General features: G+C 39.5%; 1 protein-coding gene across 1 annotated transcript; it reads left to right on the forward strand.

The window, feature by feature from the left end:
* Nucleotides 1–209: 209 nt before the first annotated feature.
* On the forward strand, nucleotides 210–19,954 carry TMEM170B (transmembrane protein 170B). Its single transcript, XM_010201842.2, has 3 exons — nucleotides 210–691; nucleotides 12,782–12,952; nucleotides 18,144–19,954. Exons 1-3 carry the CDS (start codon nucleotides 595–597, stop codon nucleotides 18,272–18,274), a joined length of 399 nt encoding a protein of 132 aa, XP_010200144.1. The 5' UTR covers nucleotides 210–594; the 3' UTR covers nucleotides 18,275–19,954.
* The last annotated feature ends 1,280 nt before the right edge of the window (nucleotides 19,955–21,234 follow it).

Consider the following 21,234-nt stretch of genomic DNA (forward strand, 5'->3'; position numbering starts at 1 on the left):
CCCCGGCCTCTCCCCATCCCGCCCCTACGGCGGCAGCGGGCGGGGCATGTCGTGCCGTGCCGCCCTCGTACGCGCGCGGGCTTTGCCCTGTCCCGCGAGTGGGCGGGGCGCGGCGGCTGCCGCTGCAGGGAGCCGCCCGCGTGAAGGCGGGAGTCTCGCGGCCGCCCCGTCCTCGCTCCAGGTGATGCTAGTGACCGGGGAGATGATGTTGTCGGCGAGGCGGCGGCGACGGAGACATTTCCTAGCGGAGAAGGAGGTGATGATGGGGTTGGTACTAGCCCTATCGTCTGTCCCCGCCGCTGGTTCGCACCTCGGAGCCGCCCTGCCCTACGCTTGAGCCGCCAGGGAAGCGCCAGTGGCCGGCCCGATCGCTCGGCTTCCCCCGGCCTCCGTCTCTCCGTCCTCGATGTCTTCCTCGCGGTGCGGAGGGCCCTTCGCCGCCTTCCCGCCCTCTCGGTCCTCGCCGACGCAGCTCTCGCGCCTCCCGGTCCGGCGGCGAGAGGCGTCTGGCCTCCCAGTCGTCAGGCCGTCGCTGCCACCCGTCCGCCCTGGCTGAGAAGCAGCGAAGGAGAGGCCGCAGGACCACCCGCCAAGATGAAGGTGGAAACGGGAGACAACTCTATGATCAACCTATCGGTGCAGCAAGTGCTCAGTCTGTGGGCGCACGGCACTGTCCTCCGCAACCTCACCGGTAACCGTGGGCCTGCAGGGAGGGGAGTGGGCTGGCTCTGTCACATGCGTGGGGACTGCGGGGTGAGCTGTGGGCCGGGGGTCAGAAATGTGGCGGGTATACGTGTGTGTGTGTGTGCACCCCGGTGACTAGGCATGGGAGCCGGGAGAGCTGCTCTGTGTACGGTGGAGACCGTGGGTGTGGAACGACTGGTGTGTAGGGCCAGGGCTGCCCTCGCTATGTGTTACAGATAGGGAGGACTGGTGGTCTGTTCCTGAGAGTGCGCCTGCATGCTGGTTCTGTGAGCACGTATAGAATGTGTGTATATACTTGGAAGACTCAGAGGTGGTGTTGGTATGTCCAGGGAAACGAGAGAGTTATGTGTTGGGAGTGGGGCATGTGCCTGAGATCTGTGATGCCTACATGGGTAAAGGAGCTGTGGATGTGTTCACTCACTTGTGTGGTTTTTTTTTTTTTAACGCGTAAAAGGCTAAGGGTATAGGGTATGTGTGTACGACCAAACTGATGAGTACTTATGTGTGAGTAAAGGGTTGTAGAAAGCACATATGAATGTATAAATATGTAGAGAAGGCTGGAGTAAGTTTGGGGAAGTGTTGGTTTGGGTTTTGGTTCTTTGTGGATATATGCTCATTGGCATTTGTCAGAGAGTTGTAAAAACTGAACAAAAAGAGAGAAATGAATGTGAGAATCAGGAGGTTCCCCCTATGCCGTGACAATGAGAGCTGTGGGAGTTAACGAGATGGCAGATGTTTCTTGTCAACTAGATGGAATTTTAAGCATTAGGAATTCTTGAAGACTGAGCCCTTGTGAAAAAAAATCCCTGAAACAGAGTCAAGTCTTCATCCTGTTAGGAGATGTGCACTTTAGCCATCTTTGTCAAAAACTGGCTTGTTTTCCTCCTCAGTCTCATGCTCAAAAAATAGACGTGAACTACTACCCAAGGCATGTAGCGAAGAGGTATATCTTCTTGCAGGGACCACCTCTCCGGAGGGGATTCATTGTCTATGCATCAGACCAATATGATCAATGCAGAAGCTGTTTATTTTAGCATTCAATCACATAATATATGATATGCTTTTCTAAATACATGATGTGATCTATTATGATTGGATAGCTCAGTCTATCATGCTCTGTTCACACACCTATTAGCAAAATATGATTTGTTAAGCTTAACTGTGTTAATATCTTGGTAGTATCAGTTTCTACATTCTTTTACCTAATTCCTTCTGTATCTAATTTCTATTCTTAGCTTACACAGTTTCTTTTCCACACACAGCTGCCTTCATATCTACATTCTAATAAGCAACTCGTCCTTGACTATTCTTTAGGCCCATTGTTCACTGTTGGATAGAGCCAGAGTCTGAGGCCTGCATCTGAGGCCTGTGCCTGAGCCTAATGCAGCTTACGGTTTCATATAACCAAAGTCTGGATGGGCCACATGTCCATTTTCCTTCAGGTACATTGCTACATCTTCTGATTTCCTATTATCTTCAGGTGTAAAGAAAAGCATAACTTTCCAGGTAGAAGCAGGGCTTTGAACTCAATAGTAGAGATATTACTGAGTGAATTCTTTTTACTTGGTTTAGGGGTTTATTAGGTAGTGACAGATTAGTGGAATATATTGAGTAAGGGAGGTGTATTTTGAGTATTTATTAGAATATTCTAATATTTCTGAAGAATGTAGTGACATCTTCCCCCACATAGTAATGACTGGTTTTATTTTTTTAAATATTCAAGATGGAAGAAGTATGATGAAAACAGAAGTGTAGCTGAATTTGAAGCTGAAAGTGACCATCCTTATTGTTTTGTTCTTTTTAAATTCCAAGATACTTTTTAATGTAATAAAAAGGTTATACAGTTTCTTTTTAACTTGATCTATGAACTTTTTAAGATGTGTTTCTCATGATTAAATTTTCCAGGTATCGATATGGTAACACAGTAATGCAACTCATTTTCTGAGTAGTTATTTTTTTCATACTCATTGTAGAAATACATCTTGTACTCTTAAAGGAAAAAGTTCATGATGGATTTCACTTTTCTTTGTGCCAGACATGCTGTATAAAGTTTTTCTTATTAGTGCATTATGCAACATAGGGGTTTCTATGAAATGCAGTGCCGAGTGTTAAGTAAGCAAGGCAGTTTCTTGGTGCTTTTGTAATATAACAAGGGGTTGCACAAGGTATTTTTAATGTGGAATGGCTTTTATTTTAAAAGAATAGGAGAAATAATTATCTGTTGTAGCATTGTTAGGGAATACATTGGTGTCAGTTGTGGTCGCACTATGATTTCTAAATTGATACTTAAATGCAGGTTGTCCTCATAGCATTAGAATGTTCTTATGAGCTGTCAACAAGTCAATAGCTTTCACTAGATTTAAAGCCTTCTATATAACATACACTGTTACTGATAATCTGAGGAAAGTGTTTTTAATAGAAAAACAGACATTCATTAATATTGATTATTAAACTTACATACATGCTCCTAAAAGACTTACCAAAGTAAACTTTGTTTAAAAACAGAAATTCAGATTTTCTCATTCTAAGAAAGTAGGTGTGGCAATGAGTTTGTCTTGTTTGACTACTTAATTCATTCCTATTTGCATCTCTATAAAGTATAAAGAGAAATTTCTTCAGAGTAGTGGGAAAAGAAATTAATAAATATATAGTGTTCTATGAATATTCTTTAAGTCTACATTGTGTTTACTTTTGGACTTGAAGTTCTGGTCTGGACTTGGTTTTTAATTGCACAAGTTAAATTTAATCTTTGGATGAACGAAGTTGATTATGTTTACACAGAGTTGTAAAATTTTATTAGCATCCTTCTTAAAAATAATATTAATTTTTTTCTAAAACTTTCAACAGGGACCTGGAATGAACTAGGTAGAGCAGGAGTGCTTCAAACTTCAAAGCGGTTTTTTTTGTTGTTGTTGTTTTGGGGTTTTTTTCTCCTTAATGAGAAACTGAACCATTATTTTTATACTGTATATCTGATTCAGGTTCAACATAAAACCAATAAATCCTTTCTTTCCAATATGGTCCAAAATACCCAAGAGACCATAGACAGTTTCATTTCTGTTGCATTCACATGCGACAGCTGAAGCTACAAGCACTGTTTTTCATTGCTGAACCTAGGCCCACTGACGTGATATACTTTGCTTGGTATCTTTCTACCTTTGCTTGGGAGGTAGAGTTAGGGCTCTGATAACCATGAGAGGGGTAGGTTTTACCTCATCCTGTTTTATATCCTCCAGCAAATTCCAAGAACAGCCCCTTTATATGAACCAGTTGTGTTTTAGAGTTAGAGGTAGATCAGGATTTACTAAGAACAAGTCAGATCATAGCTGAATTGAAACTGCAAAAAAACACCCTAGTTTGAGTGGTCATTGAAAGAAATTATTTGCTTAAAGGCTACTTCCACAATAAAGAACGTAGCAATATTTCTACTCTTCTTGTAACCAGTGTAGATGGTGGGGGTTTTTTATGTCTAGCTTTTGAAGAATACAATTACTTAATCTTGTGTCCTGTAACTTGAGAGGACTAGTCTGTAATTTGTGATAAATGCTTTTCAGCAAGTGCTCCTCTGCCTCTTAATGCAGCAAAAACTTCAGCATCTCAAAAGACAATTGACTGTTAACTCTGAAAGTACCAGTTAATACAATAATTAATGAAAAGACCCAGCGATGAAGAAAGTACTCTACATTTTATAAAGACAAGTTACATTTGCAGACGTTAAGAGGCTGTCTTTTCTTCATGTAAGTGCTTTGAGTTTGTAAGTCTACAGGAATATAGTATTATACAGTTTCTTAATTCTAATTTCAACATGTGCTTATATTTGGATCTTTGTATTCACAGCACCAATACTTATTGCCTGACTTAACTCTGTAGCTAACAGTGGTAGGCTGGGGACATAGGTTGGAATCTTGAGACATGTACTTTCTCCTGAAGTAATCAGTTTTGGTTTATGAAATGTGATAGGCAGTCATTATTCATCTGGCCAAACAAGCTAAGGACTACAGGGAAAGAAAAGTGCTGAAGCATGTACTCCATGTTTGCTGAAGCTGAGTAGCTGTGGGACAGCATGATCATATATACATAGTAGTTGAAAAAGTTAGCATTTATACCCTTTGTGTGTTGACTTTGCATTTCTTTACTTGGCCAAGATGAAGTTGTTGATGGAGTGATGAATGTTACTCTAAACTGTAGCATTCTTTAAAAACTTTTTTCCCCTAATCTTTAAGTTTTTATGTGCCTACACCAATAATAATATGTATATGATATACACCATATATGAGATACAGAAATGTGTATATCATAGAATCACAGAATGGTAGGGGTTGGAAGGGACCTTTAAAGATCATCTAGTCCAACTGCCCTGCCGAAGCAGGTTCACTTGGATCAGGTCACATAGGAACATAACCAGGCGGGTCTTGAAGACCTGCAAGGAAGATGATTCCACAACCCCTCTGGGCACCCTGTGCCACTGCTCTGTCACCCTCACAGTAAAGTAGTTTTTTCTTATGTTTAAATGGAACTTTTTGTGTTCCAGCTTTATCCCATTACCCCTTGTCCTGTTGCTAGCTACAACAGAAAAAAGATGTCCCAACCTCATGACACCCACCATTTAGGTATTTGTAAATGTTAATAAGATCTCCCCTCAGTCTCCTCTTTTCTAAACAGCCTATATATATGTGTGTGTATATATCTATATATCTATATGTATACACACCAATACAGTGTGTGTTTATAGTACATAAGCATACTGTATGTATGATATGTATCTGATATGCATAAATATCTAAATTAACAAAGAAGTACTTTAAAACTGGAGTGATGCTGTTATTTGTTGCTGGTTATTTGAGCCTTGCAGCTTTCCTGGTAGGAAAAATCCCCACTGAAGTCAAACCAGTGTGAAAGAACAAACCCACTCTCTTGCTTGGAGTTTAAATAAATTGGAAAAATGGATCTCAGTGGTCCTTGTTAGAAAAACTGTGGCATCTATGCTACAGGTTGGCTGCTACTTTGTGTCCAAGCGAGTAAGCACAGGATCTTTCCTACTTCCCTGTATTTCTTTGAGAACTGTGGAGTTTTGATACAAATAAGGTATGTTTTGAGTACTTAAAGTAATTTGAATTCACTGAAAGTAAGCTGTGAAACTTCCCGAGGGTCAAGCATAGTAAATTTGAAGGGTTTTTTTAAAGTTTTATTGTATTCATGTGTCTTTAGGGTAGCTCTAGAAGAGCATCATCAAATAAGCTGAGGCTAGGTTTGTATTTGGAACTGTTTGCCAGATAAAGCTAAATCATTATTGCTATACCAGCAGAGTACTTCATATGTGCAGCTTGTATCATCAAAACAGCAAGCTAATTAGCATAGCTACAGAAAGACTGAAATTTGTCAGTGTGTTTTTATTTCAACAATGATGGTATGGTTGATTTTACAGCTCTTAAAGTATAACAAAGTATCAGGAAGGTGCTCAACAATGATTTGTCCGGTTCCAGCTTCTAGGACTGAGGTGATATTTTGATGAAGTGAGGTGGTGGTTTATGGCCCCTATTCATTAAAAAGAATACAGTTCTTGGATTCAGAGGAATCGCTCATAAATATGTAGTCTGTGACTGAATGTGTGGCCTCTAGCTAAAAACAGGAAACACATGAAATGATCAATTCATACAATTCTCTGAATTAAAGATCTTTCAGGGTTTTTAACAGCCATCTTAACATGATAAAGATGACTGTGATAAAAGATTCATAAATTATGATTATAAATGACTCTGAATTTGTATGCTGTGTAAGTTTTCTGGAAGATATGTTGTTGCATTCCATTGAGTCCCTTACTGGAAAAGCTAACTTTACAGGAGAAAGATGTGATTGAAATTGATGACTTAGAACTTGATAACACAAGGCCTTTTAATTTCCTTAATATCAAATTTTGAAATGCTACTGTAATGTGACAAGTAAGCTATTGTCCCAGAATAGCTGAGTAGTGTGATTATTCCTTTTTAAAAATTTAGTATCAGAATACAGCAATACAAATTATTGTCTGTTCGTTGCTAGTAACTATTCAAAAGGAACCCAACAGTTAATCTCTAGGAAATCAGAGATACCTTGATACTGAGAGGAGGTGCTACAATAGTTCCAACCACAGGATGAAGTGACAGAGTTGTACTTTTGTTTTCTGTTCAGGGAGACTCTTCTACTTGCCTTTGAAAATCCAGTTCTTATTGTAGCAGATGACAAACTTTAGCAGGATTGTGAGAGAGACTCCACTGTTTGCTGTGTGTTTTGCCCTGCAATTAAGAGTATCACAGGCTTATGTCCCCAACCCTTCTGTTCCCACCTGCCACTTCCTCCCTCTGTCTGCTTCCCAAGTTAACTTTTAGTCTTTCCTCTCTCATCTTCAACTTCACATGAGGATGTCTCCTTCACCCTGTTCCTTTCCAACTCTTTTGAAGTGAAGGTTTTAGCATCTACAGTCAGTTTGTCAAAATTACAAGCTATTATGGATAATTTATAATGTGGTACTGGGCTACTGTTGGTACATGTAACATGACACCTGTAGTTCTTGTATCACTCACTTTACAATGCTATTGACTTGGAAACCCAAGCCTTTGTGAAACCGTGATTTATAATTGGTTTCTTTAAATGCTACAGCTGCATTTGTGCAGAGCAAGGAATATTTCTGGATGTTCTGCTTTCTTTTTTAATGCATTCAATATGTACATTGCTTTTAAGGAGTAGGAGAAGAAAGCGTGTACCAGAGAGCGAATTTATATTCCTTTATATACAGGACATTTAGGTCTGATTCTATTTTCATGTCACCTGTCCTAAATATAAAGTGAGGGGTGATGCTAATGTTCCTTGGGCCTTAAGACCTAAGATAGTTGCTCACTATGCAGCTATTTTGTTGTGGAGATTTGTAAATACTTTTGATTTCTTAGTTACAGTGGAGTCAATTGCCTTTCCGTGACCTTTCCTTTTCTTGAAAAAAACCAGTGATCCTAATAAGTCTTCCTAAGAATGGAAATCAGTTGCCTTTTTGACATGGTTTAGCAAGGAGCTGTTTTTGCTTGGTACAGGGGGAGGGGGTTGCTGTGAAGACCCGGTAAAGAGTTTTTGGACTCTGCCCCAGCTCCAGGGTTCAGACCCACCTCCAGCCTGGCTGGGCCAATCTGGCGCCTCTGAAATCACTATTTAGCGATGGGAATTTGGAGTGCTTGGCGGGAGGTGTAAGAGAGAAACAAGATGGAGGTGACCAGGCAGACCCCACAGTCAGAGAAGGAGGAAGGAAGAAGCACCAGACCAAACACCCCTCTGCAAGCCATGGTGAGAATGCAGCTGTACCACTTCAACCCCTGCAGGGCAATGGCAGGACTGAGAGCCGCCAGCAGCTCCATGTGAGTGCACCTGGATGAGTGAGAGACTGTGTGAGGAGGCGGCCATGGCACAGGCTGTGCTGGAGAGCTTGAGCGCCGCAGAGCAGACACACACGAGAGGCAGAGAGGAGCCACAGCTTTTGGGATAAATGCACGTCGGAGCAGTCTGTGCAGGGCTACTGTATGTGTGAGGTACCCCACAGAGGTGCAGGGAGGACTGGTGTGGAGCCCACTCACCCTGAGGAGAAGCAGGCAGAAGCTATCAGGAATAGACTGACTGAAACCCCCACTCCCTGCACCCCTGGGCCATTCAGGGGGAGAGGAGTTAAAAACACGGGGATCAGGGCTCTGAGCCCGGGCAGAAGGGAGGAGTAGGGAGAAAGTGGTCTTAAAGGGCTGGTCGGACTCTTCATCATTGTACCACTCTGTGTTGTTTTATTTTGGTTGTGTTTTTGGGGTTTTATGGTTATGCTTTAGTTGGCGTTGCATTAAATTATTTTCTGTTCTCTTCCCCAAGCCGAGTAGCCTGGTCTGTTTTGTCCTGGACCTTAAGCGCCAATTAAGCTCTCCCTGCCCTTTGGCAATCCTCAGGTCTTGAGGCTAATCGTGGTCTTTTGTTCCCTGATGGGCCTAAACCAGGACACTTTTCTGTCTGGTGAGGGTTGTCAATGACCACAAACCCTTATTTCCTAAAAGGTAATGCAGTGTCCAGTAGAAAACCCTGTGGAAATTAGAGGGAATGATGGTGTCCAACAGACTTTCTTGGTCCACTTTCAAGCTTTTTGTCTGCAGTGGCATTTTAGAAGAGAATGACTGAAAGTGCAGCTTTCAGTGTTGTGGAACTGTCCCTCAGATACATTTGCAATGAGACACTATGAAGAACTTTGCTCCTTTTCCCCATTGCCTATCTATATATTGTCCATTTATTTCAGAATAACTGGTTATTGAGTAGGCTGCCATAATCACGGGGCCCTCACATGAAATAACTAGGTCTTCTGTTCTTGGGCTTCGTGTTAAGTGGGGACAAGTTTCTCTCACTCTGCAGTTTTGTGAAATCTGTTGATATCTGCCTGAATTCAGTATGTACCAAGGCACACCTTCCAGAAGATTTCAGGCTGTGGAAGAACTGATGAGATACTACTAATCAATACACCACAAGCACAGTTATAGAGTGTCTGACCATCTTTAAAGCCTGCAGTTGTCATGTAACATTACATAAGAACCAAACATTTCCTTCAGCCTGACAACTCACCTTGGGCTGCAGGGGTTCTGCAATCTGACACATCTCCTGCCTCCTCCTTCAGTGACTGTGGCATCTGTGTGGTCATCTCCCCTGCCACTGCAGATCTCCCATTCTTAAATAGTGATGGCAAAGGCTCCAGATTGGCCCAGCTGGGCCAGAGGTGGGTCTTAGAGCTGGGGGATGTTTTGAGAACTGCCGTTGCGACCAGCAGTGCAGCCTCCTCCTCTGTTACCAAGCAAAAAGCGTCTCCACGCAAATGCAACACAATATGGTAATGTGGAACACAGACCTTGTGTTTTTTCACTGCTAGTGTTGCCAAAGTAGTTTACACTTGAGAACCTGTTCAGTCTAGTGCTGAGCTATAATCTGCTACAGTCCATACCTCTAAAGCTTATTAAGTATGTGCTGACAGTGTACTTGGTGCTCAAGGAAATGATCCTCTATGGGACAGGAGCTTAGTTGTTATAATTTTGGTGGAAGATTGTTTTGAACTGTTAAGAGTCTGGTTTTGTGCCACCCGTCCATGAAAGGGTCTTCTGTGGTAGCTCTTCTGATGTACCTTCTAGACAGGGTTTTGCTGCCCAGAGTTGTATGTGATTTACATTTGCAGGAAGGTAGACTTTTTTTTTTTTCATTATCTACTAAAGGCTTATTTCCCTAGGGTCCCTTGACAGGTCCTTTGGTTAATCTACTTGCTTACTTTCTTCCACTAGGGGGAAAAAACAGAAACAGTGAGAACATTCAAACTGTGCTAATAACAAAGCCTGTTTGGGCTGCAGGAGAGGTTCCCCTCCCAAACTATCCATGACCATGGCAGATTAGATCAGCAATCAATCAATCTTTCTTAATATTAGTAAGGGGTTTTGTCAGATATCTGTAGCATGGCCATTTGGCACTCTTGCTACTGCACTGTCACAATAGCTTCTGATACTGAGCAACGTTTAGTGGAACAGTGTTGTGAAAGGATAATGACCACAAGGTTTCTGTGACCCAGATTGGGGCCAGGTGAAGGGATGCAGGATCTAAGGATTACTACTTGAAGCCACTCTCAATGTATGTATGTGTCATGGTTTGACATGACAGCCTTTTCTGGTAAGGGGGAAGGGGCTGTAAAGATGACTCCTGTAAGAAGTTGCTCGCAACTCTCCCCAGCTCTGAGCCAGACCCACTTATGGGGCCGAGCCAATTGGACATCTCCATGATCATTTTAAGAAGAAACCAGAAGAGGAGGCTTCTTCCTCCATTTTCTTCCTTCTTCTGGCTGGTGGTGGTGCAAGGAGTAGGAAAAGTGAGAGAAACAACCATGTGGACTCCAAGGTCAGTGATGAGAGAAGGAGGTGTGCTGGAGCAGAGACTCCCCTGCATTCTACGGAGAGGACTAGTGAAGCTGAGATTTCCTTTCATTTCTTTAAAGACCCCACATCAGGGGCAGAGATTCATTGCAACCATGGCAAAGAATCCATGCCAGTGATATTCACTAAAGGCTGCATCCCGTGTATTGGCAGAAGCTGCAGCTGTTGGGAGCAAACCACACCAAAGAAGTTTGTTAAGGACTGTGTTCCGGGGGAGGAACCCTGTGTTGGAGCAGGGGAAGAATGCCAGGACTCGTCCTCATCTGAGAAGACAGAAGCGGCAGAGCCCATCTGTGAGAGACTGACCACATTCCCCACTCCCTGCCCTCCAGAGCCATTGAAGGGGGAGCAGGTAGAGATATCTGGAGCAGTGAGCTGGGCCTGGGAAGAAGGGAGGGATGGTTACACTGGTTGTAATTTTCTCATCATCCTACTCCCTTTTTCCTTTTATGCCGTTTTATTTCTTGTAGAATAAACTTTACTACCTTCCTCTCTAAGTCGAGTACTGGAGTCAGTTTTGCTCAGAACTGTAATTGGCAGTGAGCCCTCCCTGCCCTTGTATTAATCCACAACAACCTTGCTTATCTTTTTACTCCCATTTGGCTGGGGCCTCTGCCATCCTAATGAGGGTGGGGGCACTGAGCGAGAGACTGTCCTGGTGCTGCTGTGCTAGCTGGGCCAAACCACAACAGTATTTATACATACCAGCACTCAGAAAAGTTACATCTTGAACTGTTGCTGAAGTATTAACTGAATGTAGATATAAGACCCACCTTTCTCTCTGCTCTCGAGAGACTTCCAGTTACCATCATTTAAAGGAATTCTAAGTCTTATGACATAGTTTTGGTTTTTTTGCCTGTGTGAAAAGGGAGGGGTTGAGTCTACTGTCACAGTACTGCTAAAATGGTTTAAACTCTGCATTTGTGCTAGGGTTAATATTGACATGGGACTGAAAGGACTGTGGTTATTGTGAAGCAGCCGTTTTTTTTCTCAACATCCTTTCACAATATGTTCTGATTGACTTGCTAAATGTTTTTCAAGTTAGCTAATTGGGTCATATTTCTTATCAAACGTCTGATGTGTGTCAAGCTGCAGTAGTAACACAGGCTCGCCGCATAAACAGGAAATATCCTACTGTTTTAAGGAGGCTGTATTTTTTTTTTTTTTGAGGAGGAACTGCAGCAAAACCTTTGAATTAATGACAGTTTCATGGAATTATCTTAATTGGGAAAATATGCCCCAATTTTTTAAATTCTGTGACAATATATACCTTCTATAGTTGACTTGAAACAAAAGGGATTTTTTTTATTTCCTCATCTATTTGAGATATATTAAATGCTTTTAGAAAATTACCACAACATGAGAGAAGTTCTTTATGTTTTATGTAGCTTCATTGATGGTTCCTGTGCTTTTCTTTGAAGATAATGATCATGTCTGCCCTTTCTCTGAGAAATGTTTTTACTCCACATGTTCTTGTGATCTTTTGTCTTTGCTTAGTAATTTAAATAATAGTGACTTCTTGTCTCTGAAGTTCAGTATTAAGCAATTAGAAGCAAGGAGTTGGATGTGTTAAAATTTGTTGTTAAAATTGCAGTGTTTTTATTTGCGCCTTTGAAGCTGATTTGGTGAAACACTGTTACAGCTCCTGGGTACATAAACTGAAGTCTTTAATATCAGTCTTCCCATTTGATGTTACCTGATGCTGTCTGATAAAGTAAAAACCCAAATCAATCAAAAAAAATCCCACAAACGGTTATTGGGTTTTTCTTGGTTCAGTCTTATTTCAGAGCGTATTTCATCTGCAGGAATAGTTACAATACCTAATAAGAAATTGCAATTAGTGTTGTTTAAAGAAAAAAGGAAAAGAGTGATGGACTTACTGTAATATTACATCTGAATTAAGAATTATGCCAGAACTCTTCATATAATTTTTTGTGTAAATAATAGAGCTATTGCTTTATGATAGACCGCTAAAAGGGGGAAAGAGTCTGGAGCATATGCTGATGTCAAGTTGATTCATTTTAATATGGAAATTAGTACTGCTTTTCTTTTACTGTTGATTGCAATGTTTTAAAGTTCTTGTCTTGGAAATATTAACCCTTTATTTGACTGCTTTCTTTCAGAGATGTGGTACTGGGTTTTCCTCTGGGCTCTCTTCTCCTCTCTCTTTGTCCATGGTGCTGTGGGAGTATTAATGTTTGTGATGCTGCAGAGGCATAGGCAGGGGAGGCTGATCTCTGTCATTGTGGTCAGCATTGGATTTCTGGGTTCTATAACTGGAGCAATGATAACCAGTAAGTCTGTCTTTTGGGTTTTTTTTTCTTTCTTGTTCTACATCTAACTTATAAAAAGGAAAAAAAATGTTTATCTTATAATTTGTTAACTGTTTATAAAGGACTTTGACTTAGTTACATAGCTATCCTACTAATAATAACAGCTGATTTGCTCTTCTATTGTGTAAAGATAAAACTACTATAAATTGTCAGAGGAGTGCAGAAGTCATCCTGCTCTTTCATTTTTTGAAACCTTGGCTACCAAGCTATTAAAAAAGGCAGAAGTTAATATCTTTTGGGGATCAGGAAGAGCAGTCCTGTCCTACTATACTGGTTGCAGATTTTTTTTTGTTGAAAGTTTCTGATCAAGATCACCTCTTAAGCCAAGGGTTTCTTTCAGAAACAAGGTCCTTATTCCATTAGTTGCAAGGCTGTATTCCTGCTAGACATTTTAAAATTGAATAGAATGTTGCTTTTTAAAAAGAAATAAGGATGGAAGGTAGATAGTGATTTATAGCTAAAAAACCCGATTTGTTCGAAGAAGTTACATGTCTCATAGTTTTGAAATACATTTTTTTCAAATGTCTTGGCTTGGCCATAATGTTACTTTCTACTTATTTGAGATAGAGAGGAAAGAGGGAGGAAGACTATTAGACCTTTTTTTTCCTTTTTGTTTTTGAAAAAAAAAAAAAGAGAGAGATCTGGGCAGGCTGAATCAATGGGCCAAGGCCAATGGTATGAGGTTCAATAAGGCCAAGTGCTGGCTCCTGCACTTGAGTCACAACAACCCCATGCAATGCTACAGGCTTGGGGCAGGATGGTTGGAAAGCTGTCTGTCAGAAAAGGACCTGGGGGTGTTGTTTGATAGCTGGATGAACATGAGCCAGCAATGTCCCCAGGTGGCCAAGAAGGCCAATGGCATCCTGGCTTGAAATAGTGTGGCCAGCAGAGCCGAGGAAGTGATTGGCCTCCTATACTCAGCACTGGTGAGCCTGCACCTTGAATACTGTGTTCAGTTCTGGGCCCATCACTACAAGAGGGACATTGAGATACTGGAGTGTGTCCAGAGATGGGCACAAGAGCTATTGAAGGGTCCGGAGCACAAGTCTAATGAGGATCAACTGATGTTTAGCCTGGAGGAGGCTGAGGGGGTAGACCTTATCACTTTGTACAACTATCTGAAAGGAGATTGTAGTGAGATGAGGATTGGTCTCTTCTCCCAAGTAACAAGTGACAAAACAAAAGGAAGCAGCATCAAGTTTGTGCCAAGGAAGTTTTAGATTGGATATCGGGAAAAATTACCTCACTGAAAGTGTTGTCAAGCATTGGAAAAGGCTTCCCAGGGAAGCAGTGAAGTCACCATCCCTGGAGATATTCAAATGATGTGTAGATGTAGTGCTTTGGGAACATGATTTAGTGGTGGACATGTTAGTGCTGGGTTAACAGACTCAGTGATCTTAAACGTCTTTTCTATGATTCTAAATGATTCTGGGATTCTATGACAATTCAATGATCACATTGACCTACATTTATCTAACTTATAAATACACTATGGTAGCTTTCCCAGGCAAATAGCATGGTGAGTTTTCTCTTTTGAGGAAAAAATAGAGATAGTGATGACTATTTTTCAGGAAAGAAGCTTGTATCTTGTCTGAAAGGAATCAGGAGTTCTCAGCATTAAAATCAATGGACTGAGTCAGGCCTGTGCTAACCTGAGCAATATTTTTTGCCCAAAGGTCTTTGATATTCTTGACAGAATGGTTTAACTTGAAAGGCCTTTGAGGGTAAGGAACTGTAAATCTAGCAACCACCATATAGTTCGTAGGCAAGCCTTTCATTCCCAGTTTTCTTTGTACTGCCCAGGTTATCAGACTAGTAGTATCAATTCATGCATTCATGAATGATTTGTGACAGGTTCTTCCTTATTGCTACTGAAAGGCCTTTTTGCCTGCTGGCTTTCAAAGTTAAATAAAAATGTGGATTTCATGGAAAGTTTTATTAAGACTATCCTCAAAAGGTTGTTTTAACTATCATATATTTCTCAGCCTAGAGTTTCCACATATTTAACCCAGTATAGTCCAGAATAACATTACCTTAGTCAAAATTTTAAAAAAAGTGGGTGGAACCAGTGCTTTACATCACACATAATGATGATTTTTATACTGTGCTTAAAACGGCAGTGGGCCTGTTAAGAGATTGATTGTGCAATAAGCACTTCTGGACGACTGAAGATAGGAAATATGATGCTGGAATATCCAAGTAGAGACTTTTACAGTATTTTGTGGTGGGAGGGTTCAGGTTCAGTGTTTTTCAAACAAAAGGACTTTGTGCTTTTTATCTATGCATAAAGAGGAGCAACACAGTTGTATTTTTGGCATCCAGTTTTTCAGGTCAAGACATTTGACAAGCAAACAGTAATGTTAATGTGTAAATTCATTTGAGAATTTCTCTAGGTTTAAACTGTAGACTTGTTATGCTATTTCAGAAGTTTTTGCACAAAGCATTGCAACTTGGTTACCTAAACACTTTTACTTTCAGGTATTTTTGTTTCTGGACAGCACTGGGTTGTTTCATGCTGAACAAAATTCTATGCGGAAATTCTGAAGACAATTTATGGTGATAGAGAGGATTTTTAATAGCTATTGTACTACGAACAGGATGGAGGTTGAAGTATTTTATTGTTTGGATATGCCTGGTCCAGTGCTTAAGAAACTGAAACAGCAAATTGACTTCACTTCCATTTTCTATTTCCAATTCTCTGTATCATTTGTGTAGGTGAAGGAATGCAGTGTAGATTACTAAATAATTGAAGTTTAATTTTTGCTGAGATAGGTCTTTCAAACTTTCTGGCCTTCTGGGATCTTTTTACTAGCATATGGAAAAGCAGGAAACCTCTCAGCTTTTAGGTTTTGAAAAATCATGGAACTTAAAGGTTATTAAATTTTACTAAATAACAGTGGATGCTGCCCATAAAACCCGCTTCAAACTAATAAAGAACAAATAAGTGTCAGGCAATTTGAGGTAAGGATTTTAGCTGTATTTCATCTAGAAGAGTCTGTTCTTCCTCTCTCCAGACACACTCCTTTTTGGTGACATATTGTCACTTTCCTCACTGGCAACCTACTGTAGTGTACTTCGGCACTCTACCACTTGTGCTAGGTTATGCATTACAGGTTGGGTTGCACACTGTTATTTGATGACTATGAATCAGTAATTATGAGACTAACAAATTGCTATGGGTTTGTTACTGGTGTTTTTCATAATATCTCTGTTTAATAGAAATCTCCAGTTTCTTGAGAAATTATTAACTAATGGTATCAAATACTGATATCCCAATTTGGCCGATTTGAATTAACTTTGGAAGTCGAATCGTCAAAATTTTAGTGCCAGTACTGGGCTCAGTCTAAAGGATCTCTTTCAGTTTTTGACAGCAAATAGCCAAGGAACAAATGGAAAAGCTTGTGCAAGGGATTTGAGTGAAATACCATAAGGCTGGCCTTCTGGAAAGATATTTCTGACAAACCATACTTTGCAGAACATGTGGGGGTTTTTTTTAAAGAAAAACCCAGTAATAAAGCAACAAAGTTACTCACCTAACAGTCTATTTAATAGTGTTTTTAAATACTGTTATGACCACAATTATTAGTGAATATTACTCTTCCTAAAGTTTTTGTAAAAACAAGATGTTACTTTTTTAAGGTGTCAGAGGATTTAGATACATTAAGTTAATTTCTGTGTATTTCCATTTGGGTTTTCAATTGCTTCAGCAGACTGTTTTTGTTAGTGACTCTACAAAATCAAGAAAATTAAAAATTTTTTAAACTATTGCCTGTTATTTTAAAAAATGATGTTTTCTTTGGCCTAAAAAATCCTTTGTGATCTCTGGAAGCATTTAATTATGTTTAGGTAGTATGTGAGACCATACATACTGAAGGTCTGTAACTTTGGGGTTTAGCCTTCAGGAAAGATTAATTCATTCTGAAATAAAGGATAATGAACTTTATATATCTTCATTTAGTGTGGGCTTGCCAATCTTAACTTAGTGGTTGGACCTGATGATCTTAGAGGTCTCTTCCAACCAAAATGATTCTATGATTCATTAGACAAGGAAAGCAAACATTGTATACAGAAAATACTAGTTCAGAATTATTACATAAAGGCTTTGTTCTAGGTGAACTTTTGGGATTTGGATTGAGTAAACTTTTTACCTATGGACACAGCTGTACACAAGCCTGTATTTTGCTTTTGAATGAACGTTTTGGTATCCTTAGAAGGCTCAGAAGTTGTTTGAGCAGAAAATTTGACTCATCATTAGCGTATTATTTTTTGATTGATTGATACAAAGAGTTACCTTTTTCTCAAGCATATGCCTCAAGACAACGCAGCTATACTTTTGGCTTTTGGTCTTCAAATATATGTGATAAATTCAGTAGGTGAAAGACAGTAGAAGGGAGTTAGTAACACCTGGCTTTGTCAACAGTGCAGTATTTTGTTTCTGTTTTTTTCTGGCAATTTGATGTTATGTTTTAAATAGGAGTTTGAGCTCAGCTGTGCAAGAAAAACAATCCCTTAGCCATTAATATGTTACAGCTCAAAATCTAATAATGTAGGTTAGAAGTTTCCTTTTGTACATGTTCATGGGTAGCAATGCAATAGTGTGATCTTTTTCATGCTTTGCTTGACTTGCTAAGCAATTGTTAACAATTTAGTAGTTTAAGTCAAAACTAAACTGATACAATATGACCAGGTAATTAAACTGAAATATTAAATGAAGCTGATAGATACATGTTTACAGTTATTTTGTAGATACTAGCAGTCCTACTTTTCTCTTATCCTCACATAAAAGCTCTGTTAAACCGTGCTTCAGACTTGGTCAATTTTTAGAGGACTTTCTGCTAGTTTGAAAAGGTAGCAAGAACATGGAAATATAAAATAAAAGACTTGAAGATGACTACAGGGATACGACAGGATTCAGTTTTCTTAAACTGATTTTGGAAAAATTTATCTGGTTCAGTTGGGAAAATAATTCAAAGAGGACATATGTAACTAGAAGACCACAAGCAAAGCTCATAGTTCTTGAATGCCATGAAGTAATACAGTGTTTGGTAATGATTTATAAATAGCTGGTGCATAGAAACAGCAAGTAGTTTGTAATCTATTTCAGCCTTGGCTTTTCCTGCAATTTGATCGTTGTTTTTCTTGTGATTCTTAGGTGCTGCCGTAGCTGGAATTTACAGAGTGGCAGGAAAGAACATGGCTCCCTTAGAAGCTCTAGTCTTTGGTGTCGGACAGACGGTACTGACATTAATTATCTCATTTTCAAGAATTCTTGCAACGCTTTGACTTACGCAGAAGGAGAAAAAAAATCCAAACAAAAAACGACCCAGAACCCAAAAGCATTAACTGGTTTAAAGAAATCTTAAATGTGAAGAGAAGATTCGTGACAGTGGATTCGTCAGCTGACGACAGCGGTAGTGCAAGAGCGAGGGAGCGGTGAAGAGTGGATCGGTTCTTGCTGAGCTGGAGGTTCAGTCCCATGAGCCGGCTGCCCTCTAGTGCCTGAGCTCCCGTACTGCGCCTTACATGCCTCGGCCACGGGCAGGGTGCTGCTCACCGTGTGGGGAGTGCAGACAGAAAGCGCCTTGAATAGCTGCCAGTCAGGTTAACGCTCCGTGCTGGGATTCTGGTTCTTAAGTGGTGTAATAAATTAAAGGGATGCTCCTGAAAACTGCTGTGATTGCCAAACTCGGAGTGGAATTCTTAACTGTAGGCTGAGTAAACTTTGAAGTTATAATTACAGAAGAGTGCTGTGAACACATGCTCTACTTGAATTCAGGTAAAATAGCAAGACAACTGACTTTTGAATTGGCAAACTCTCTTTGAATGCTGAATGTTCTCATTCAGAATATTCTTATTCAAAATGACTGTTAGTTTTGTTTCAAAATGGAGATAAATTTTGATGAGGTTTAAAAACCCCTGCTTCAGCAACACTGATGTAATTAGCACTGTGCATAGAATGGCTCATGACAGTTTTCTGAAGCTCAATATGTAATTTCTTCATGGTTTTAGAAATCAGCAGTTTATGGAGACTGTATGAGGGTTACTAAGTACAATCTGTTGTGTATGCACAAACTGATCTTAAATTGGTGCTTTCCTTGAAATGATTGTCTCTGAAACATAGTGATGGTTACCAGCCCTTCTGAAAACTTCAGAAAGGCTCCTTGTTGCAAATAAGCTCCCTCTAATTATTTAAGCACTGGTAGGTCTTGTAACCCTACATGCATCCTTTGAAAAACACAGAAATGACTTTGAGAACACAACTATGAGGAAACTGGAAAGGTGTATTCTATATTAGCTTTCTACTGAAAAAGTTACTACAAAAGTTTGGAAGTGGGGCAGCACTAATGTATTTACTACCTTGTTTCTGAACACTTTATATCTTTGGAAAGATTAAGATACTTGGAACTTTTAAATACTTAGCTTTCCGTAGAGATTGTACTTTTCTAGTTTAAAAAGGACAGTAGTGTTGTGCATGTGAAATGTCTGAAATGTGACTGTTTTGGTGTGAGTAGAAATTTTAAGTCTAATTACTAATTATTTATGAAACACAACATTTAAAGGGCACAAAGTTCTGTGTGAGGAATAAATCATCTTTTACATCTTTCCTCAACTGAATGTTTTTCAGCAGTCAGCTTTTAAGGCAGCCCTGAAGAGTAAATTGCTCAAAGGTTTTGCTGTTAAGATGTCAAAAAACCTTCCAGAACCGTTGAAATCATTGACACCTTCTGCACAGCTAAGAGGCTATGGTTTAAATATAACTTACAGTCCAGTCATATTACTTAGTGCTTCAAAACACCATAGTGAATTAACCTGACTACCTTGATTTTATTCCACATAAGCTGTTTTCTAAGTTCTAAGGATGGTAATATTATTTGTTTTCTTTGAAAGTGTTTAAGTCTTGTTTGAGAAATGTACAAAGTTACAGACGTTGCAGGGAACGAGGTAAAATATAGGTTTATAAATGTTTTCAGTGTTAAATTTTTGGCTTTGAATTGCTTTAAAAATGTGGCCAAATATACATATTCTCATTATTTTGAATGTATTAAAAAAACTTATTTATGGTTTGGATTTTTTGCCGTATGGCTTTTACTTTTCACTGATACTTTCTGGCTTACAAATCATTGCACTTTAGACAATGAAATTATTACATCTGAAAAGGCAATTTAAACTTCTTCCCATTCAGGTATTTAAGTCAAATTGAATAATAAAATCGAAGCTATTTCTCCTATTGTGCCTTGTTACATATATTTTTAGGTGAGGGGATTAAAAAATATTACCATATCTTCATTCTTGTTCTGTTTTTGCTATTTTTAATTAATTTGGTTGTTTAGTATAATGTCTTTAGTCAACATTTCTGTTTGACAACCTGGAATGCTTGTCTGGATCCAACATAACTGGTTTCATGAATTACTGTAGTTAGTAATCTAGATTCTTGTGATGTTACCTCACACTGAAATTTCTTCACAATTATCAAATTTCCTTGAGTGTCTTGACTCTTAGATATTGTACGAAGCTATTATGCTACCATTGATAAATGACTTGCTGTCTTTAATAACAGACTGTTACTAACTCATGAAATGCAAATCCAAGGCCTTTATTGATGAACTTTACTCTTCATTTGAATGACCGTGCCAATAGAATTGTTGCCATTGTTAACTTTCCTTCTTTGGCAAGAAAGTATCTTTGCAGATGTTGAGTTACCTTTCCCCACATAATTTTTATTGCATAGATCATTGTAATCACTTTTAAAACATTTTTAGGTGCTTAGTTGTCTCAGCTTTATGTGGCATTATTGCCTGGCAGTTAATGTAATACATAACTGGCTTAACAGAGACAGAGTAATGTATTTGATAAAAAATTGTTTTTAAGTATTGTGAGGAATATAGGGGATCAAATAGTTTGTTTATGATCACAGCATTTTGATGCCAGTAGCAAAAGGAAGGGTGAGTTAGTGGCCTTATGTCTGTGAAACGTCAAAGTTTCATTCCACATGCTTAGAAACAGCACTGTTAAACATAAGATGTTCTCATCAGTGCAGTGTATGCATATATATATATGTGTGCATATATAAATAATGATTTTGTGATAGATTCTATACCTTACACATACTAACAATTGAAATAACTTTTTCCAAGAAAATGAAAATTACTCCTGATAACCATTTTTGTTTACTTGTTTTTGTTTTCCCCCCCTTGTTACAGGCTACAAAGATATCTTGTGTGTGAATGGCACTGATGGTACTC

Source organism: Colius striatus, chromosome 4 (genome assembly GCF_028858725.1).
Source record: "Colius striatus isolate bColStr4 chromosome 4, bColStr4.1.hap1, whole genome shotgun sequence".
In the NCBI taxonomy this organism is placed as follows: domain Eukaryota; kingdom Metazoa; phylum Chordata; class Aves; order Coliiformes; family Coliidae; genus Colius; species Colius striatus.